The following is a 6,219-nucleotide window of genomic DNA, read 5'->3' as shown; positions in this document are numbered from 1 at the left end:
ATTCAAACAAAGAAACTTTGATCATAAAGTGAATGAATGAAAAATATTTTTATCTCTCTCGAAAATATTTGGACATAAAATTATTATCGATAATGAGAGAACTTTACATTAACATATTATTTTAAGAGATAGAAGCGGTCATTTCTTCAAAAAAAAAATTAAATCAATTATTTCTCGTGAAATAAATGAAATCTAAATCAAAATATATGCTTCGGCTCGATCAGATCGTGATGGCCCCTCCCGGATTGCGAGTATTAATTGAAGCCAATGACCCGCCGAAGCTTCGTGGATGCGTCCAAAGTTCTTCAATTCCAATCCCAGCAAAAACCATCGTTTTCTCCCCCCCACCCAAAAAAGAAAAAACGACGATTTGACCGTGTCGTTCTCATGAAGAAAAAGAAAAAAAAAATGACACCCACCTTTTCAAAGTCTTGATTCTTTTTATAATCTTATAAGCCTATCAATCAATGTTAAGACGTTGAACCATCTTGTTCGACCTAATTGATGCTGCTATTATTTCCATGGCCTAGCACATGTTTCTTTTTTATTCTCGTTCTAGATTAGGCGCGATCGATGACGCGAGAGCATAATTCAATTTTTAGAGTCCGTTGGGCAACGATTCCGATTCTACGATTATATTTTTTGGAATAAAAAAGGATAAGAAACGTGTTTGGTAAGGCAAATGATTATGATTATGATTATGTTGCCGGAAACAGTTTTATAGCAAAAATAAAAATAAAAAAATGATTTAAAAAAAAGAATTGCTTTTGAAAATCATAAAAAAGGATAAAAATCTCAGCTCTTTTAAAAAGATTATAAGTCCACATAGGCTTCCATGTGAACTTCCGAACTTTAAAAAATTAAATTAGATTTGAAAATTTATCGATAACTAATTTTTTTAAATACATTTTTTGAAATTTAAATTTAAAAATAAGCTTTAAAATTTAACAAAAAAAGTTAAAAATTTTTAAAAAGAGGAAATTAAAAATATTAAAAATTAAAAAAAATGCAAAAAAAGATTAAAAAATGGGAAAAAATTAAAAATGTAAATTTTTAAAAATAAAAATTTTAAAAATTTAATTTTTTTAAAAACATTTTAAAAAGATTTAAAAAAATATGAAAAAAAAAAGAATCCTCGCCACCTGGTTATTCTCGGGAATAAAAATTTTGTGCACTTACTAGATGTCTTTATGTTCGAAAATAGAAATTTTGTATAGTTAGCAAATGCCTTCTGATTCTCTAAAAATCATAGAAGGAACAGAATCGAAAAATACGATTCTAATCAGAATTACTTTTTTGTATCGAAATAGTTGCCACACTGGCCTTTAGTGACTTTAATGTTTTCGTTTTTATTAAGCCCCTTATTACTTTATTGGGTTAATAGACAATCATGTGCCGTTTTAATAATTGAGACAAGATGTTGCTGTGCTAGATCATGGGTTTTGTGTAACCTTTGTGACCTTAGGATCACCATGTTTCCAACTCTCTTAGAATCATTAGTTGTTCCTCATTCAATAAATGTTATTGATTTCGTACAACGTCTTTTTTCTGTTTCAACTTCAATTCATCTCGATTTATGCCTTCGTACTTATTTGTTTTGGTGTCTTTTGCTTCTTCGACCGCATCGATCGGTACCAGAGCCCTACATAAGAGGTTTCGTCGCATCAAATTGACAACTCGTTAGGAAGAAAATTGAAATGTAAATTCAAAATATCGGGACCACAATTATGGAATCAGAGACGAGCAACCTTCCTTTTCCCCTTTTCTTTTTTAAGTTAGCTTCTCTTAAACAAGTATTTAGAAAACCGATTTGAGATTATCAAAACTAGTAAGAACGCATATTAGCATATCTTAAAAACAGCAAAAAAACGTATAAATATTTCTTTTTGAAGTAGGTAGTTTTCTGTAAATACGTTTTTTTTGCTGTTTTTAAGATATGCTAATATGCGTTCTTACTAGTTTTGATAATCTCAAAAAGAAATAATTATGTGCTAAAAGTTTGGACCAAAAAAAAAAATTATGTGCTAAAAGCACGTCCTAGATGACATTTACAAAGTTTCAAATGCGCAAAAAATAACATCACAAGTATCATTTCGATCTGTGCAAGTCACATTAGAAGTAAAATGGATGGACAAGGAATTGGTTTAGAAGAAGAAACAAGACAAAAGTTTCTCATCTGCAGCTTTTTTTTAAAATCATGCGATGGCTCTCCAAAAGCTGGCTCGTATGTTCGTGATAGTGGCTGATTGTTGCAGCAGCAGCAAAGAACACATGTGTGAATGACCATACATATAAAAAGTTGCAGAAAGTGCTTTCCATATGCAGTGGAGGGTAAAATCCAAGGTCCAAGCCGACTAAACGAGAAGACTTGCGAAGATAAAAAAGATTTTGAAACCCTAGTTTGAAACTATTCAGGTGAATAACTAGACTGTTAGTTGAACTGCATCCAGACAACCAGGAAACTTACAAAAGTTTTCTCATATCAAGATTATCTCCTTTCCATGTTTTTTTAACGATATCCCTTCTTGTCTCGTCATTGTAGCCACCTATCATTCCTGGAGATTCAGCAAGCACCAGCTTTTTGGCTCATCATGATCTCCCTTTTTTTTTATGAATATCAAGTGATGAACAACCGGAAAAACAATGTCTAATGATTGGTTTTTTGTGATTCCTTATCTTGAAAGCTGGCTTGATAAAGGGAGGGAAGATTAGAGGAGAGGGAGATGATGGGGGTTGGTTCATTTGAAAGTTTTGTTGTGTTTGCTTTTTCTTTGGCTTCTCTTCTGTCCCAACATTGGGTGGCCACATGCTTCGTTTGAATCTAACATGACAAGAACACATTGTACTTTAGGGAAAGAAACATTTCAAGTCTCATCACATATTTAATTAAGAACGCTCAGGCTTGCTCTTTGTTCAATGAAACTAATAGCATTCTAATGTACATGTTGAAATCTACTAAGAGTCGAGAAACGACCGCGACCCAAATTGAAGAGTCGAAAAGAGGAACTCCAGGCGAGAAAAGATGCTTGAAAGCTTCCCAAAAACACGATGAAAGGAACCCGACTGAAGATTAATCTGCCCAACTTCAGTCATTGGGCGAAAGCAGCACCAGACCTCGAAGGACCCAAGTTTCTCTCGTTCCCCTTCCATGTAGTGCTTGATTCTATATGTGCATAATTATGAGGCTGAATATGAGATTGCGAGTGGCGTAAGATCCGCCATAAACGTCCCTCTAGCTTGTATGAAAGTCGAGAATCATGCAGATGTACAAGGAGATGACAAAAAATGATTTCATCCTGAAAATTACACCAACATCAGCTTAGGACCATGCAGAGTAAATTAGCTCAAATTAAAAAGAGAACTCCAAATTTAAGTAGATTTCCAATTGGAGGCATCTCTCTCTCTCTCTCTCTCTCTCTCTCTCTCTCTCTCTAGATTGGGTTTGGATTGTCAACTACAAGTCTACAAAATCCTACAAGTCAACTGAGGCAATAAGGCCAAAAGCTTCTCATGGTTGGTTGGGAAGTATAGCACTGAGTGGGATGGTTTTTGTGGCGCTTGTGTATTACCAACATACTCTCTCTCTCTCTCTCTCTCTCTCTCTCTCTCTCTCTCTCTCTCTCTCTCTCGGACATCTAGTAAGTCTCATTCTACTACTAAATGTCCATATCCCAACATTCAAACTCACATCCTACTCACTCTCTCTCTCTCTCTCTCTCCCATTCTCATCTCCTTCTTCTTCTTCTTCCTCCTCCTTTCTTTTTCGGGCAATCCCCTATGGAAGCTCCGGGAAAGAGCCGTCGGAGACAAGCCAGAATCGCCGGACCTTCCAGTTCAGAAGGTTCGATCTCGCGTTCCCTCTATTCGCAACATGCATGTGCTGCTTCTCCTTGGCTAAAAGATTGTCTCTTTCTCTTGTTTGTTCAGCAGAGGTTAGTAGTATCGAGTGGGAGCACATAGACATGACCGAGCAAGAGGAGGACCTCATTCACAGAATGCACAGACTCGTCGGCGACAAGTGAGCATCGAATTCTTTGCAAATTTTCATAAGACAAAGATGAATTCTTCCACGTTGCCTTAGAGATTAGGAGCGATAGACAAGTGATGTCGGAGCCAAAGGTTAGGCCGGGCCAGGCTGGGCCGAGCCGTGGTTAGTGGGAAGAAATTAGAACACCTAAGGATAGTGCAGCCGGAGAGGCTCGACGGGAGCGGACTCGTTATCGCGTGGACCGCCATCCACTTTCCGATGGGTGTCCAATTAGACAGACTCGACTGCTGATCACTTTTTTGCCTCCTGGCGTCTCTCGTCCACTAGATGTCGTGTCGAGCGTGTCGGACGATTTACGCCTCACGTTTTTGTCCTCTCGAGTGGATTGCAATTACATGCGGGATTCACTGTTTTGATTGATTTTGCTATTTCAAATAACCAAATAAAAAAATATATTTTCATTGACGATATTAGCGCTTTATCTGGTGAATATCTCTATTATAAAGAAATCCATCGACAAGGCCATTCGATCTAAAATTAGATGTCATGATTTTATTTGAAAATCTCATTAAAAGATGCCATTTTTTTTTTTTTGGGTGAAGATGCCGTGCTATGGCCATATGGTATTCAAAAATGGATAAGACGTAGCTTAAATGATCAAAGTAATTGTCCACTGGTCCCATATATGTCGAGATAATTTGTCAACAAATTGAAAAGAAATCTTACCTGATTAAATTGAATGTAGATCTCTTTCATTTTAGGGTTCGAAATCTACCGTAAGGATGTCAATTCAGTCTCAAACTTTTCAAATTTCAGTGTGGTGCTTGGTCAATTCCCATGATAAATCGATGACGTGACGGTCCCGACATAGCCGTCTATCCTCGGTGGCGCATCGTCACGTCAGCAATCTGCGAGACCAGAAGCACAATATTGAAATTTTGATAAGGATTGAGGATTGAATTGACAAAATTGCAGAGTTTAGAACTGGCTCGGCACCATTGCAGTAGGTTTATGATTGATTAGACAATTTCTTCTCCATATTATAATCATAAAAATGTGTCTTCCCTATATCCATACACATTTCAAAACTTTTGTCTTTCTTTGCTACCGACATGCATGTGCTTCTGTTAAAAGACATTCCGCAGAATATAGGCATGCGCACATGCTACACAGCAGCGTACCAATTTGGTACGTCAAAATTATCAGTCGGCGAACCAATTTTTGAGACTTGGTTATCTCAGAACACGACGGCTTCAACGACGGGCTCTTTTCTGCAGGTGGGACTTGATAGCCGGGCGGATCCCGGGACGGAGCGCCGCCGAAATTGAAAGGTTTTGGATCATGAAACACCGTGAGGGATTCACCGAGAGAAGAAGAGAGCCCAAGAAAGCGAAACCGCGACGTTTATCAAGTGATTGACGTTAATTGCCCTCTCAGATTCATGTTCATTCGCCATATGGTTCCAAGCCGAAAGTACAGGGGCGGGAGTTACAGGCTACAGCTCGAGATTCACAGATTTTGGTGTTCCAACTTTTTCATGGCTGCAAAGGCCACATTGGCCTTTGTAGAAAAGAAAACAGAACTCTGATTTCTTGCGCGATTGGTGGGCTTCATCTCTATGAATTAGCGAGTGCCGGGGACAACTCCATCTATTGTCATCGGAAATACTAGCATGGACTCGGCCCAACAGGTACCGGGTCAATTACTAGTCATGGGTCGATATATGTGCCGGTGTGGATGGACGTCGTTCGACTCCTGATTATTGCCCATGAACAAATCCGATGCAGTTTTTTTTTTTCGGTTCGGGACGACGATGGCACTTCGACATTGCCTTCGCCGCTCGTGTTTTCTCCTAAATTTTGATTGTGAAGGCCAGCTCCAATTGACATTGCGAGGTGAATTGTATTCAGTTAGCTTCTTAGTTAGAATTTGTTTTATTTGATATGAATAAAGAATGTAGTTCTTCTTATTCAAGTGAGACTCATCGCTTATCTAGGCTCATTGATCCTCCAATTGGGCCAGCGAGTCATGGGTTCGGGTTCGGGTTTGGGCCACCGGGTCTGTGCTGCCCAAGCTTGAAGTCTGTTAAGTTGAGCAGGGAGAGATGATCTGTGAAGAGGCGCGTTTTTGGGTTCAGCACTCCCTTAGAGCGATGAGCCGAAACAGAGCATTTTCTTATTAAAACTTATCACATTGATACCAATTCAATCATAAAACTTGTGAATTTGACC

The 6,219-nt window shown here is 38.2% G+C and overlaps 1 protein-coding gene across 1 annotated transcript; it reads left to right on the top strand.

Moving 5' to 3' along the window:
* Window positions 1-3,660: 3,660 nt before the first annotated feature.
* Window positions 3,661-5,957, top strand: LOC125315928 (transcription factor CPC-like). The gene is made up of 3 exons (XM_048282348.1): window positions 3,661-3,841; window positions 3,931-4,018; window positions 5,266-5,957. Exons 1-3 carry the CDS (start codon window positions 3,661-3,663, stop codon window positions 5,405-5,407), a joined length of 411 nt encoding a protein of 136 aa, XP_048138305.1. The 3' UTR covers window positions 5,408-5,957.
* Window positions 5,958-6,219: the final 262 nt, after the last annotated feature.

The sequence above is a fragment of the Rhodamnia argentea genome, chromosome 7, assembly GCF_020921035.1.
Source record: "Rhodamnia argentea isolate NSW1041297 chromosome 7, ASM2092103v1, whole genome shotgun sequence".
NCBI classification, from domain to species: domain Eukaryota; kingdom Viridiplantae; phylum Streptophyta; class Magnoliopsida; order Myrtales; family Myrtaceae; genus Rhodamnia; species Rhodamnia argentea.
Note: the sequence above shows the minus strand (reverse complement) of the source record. Positions and strands in the feature narration are given on the sequence as shown.

Coding starts and splice junctions, on each gene's coding strand:
- LOC125315928 (XM_048282348.1), top strand. CDS start 3,661: ATGTCCATATCCCAACATTCAAACTCACATCCTACTCACTCTCTCTCT. Junction 3,842..3,930: donor CGGACCTTCCAGTTCAGAAG/GTTCGATCTCGC, acceptor TTTGTTCAGCAG/AGGTTAGTAGTATCGAGTGG. Junction 4,019..5,265: donor CACAGACTCGTCGGCGACAA/GTGAGCATCGAA, acceptor TCTTTTCTGCAG/GTGGGACTTGATAGCCGGGC.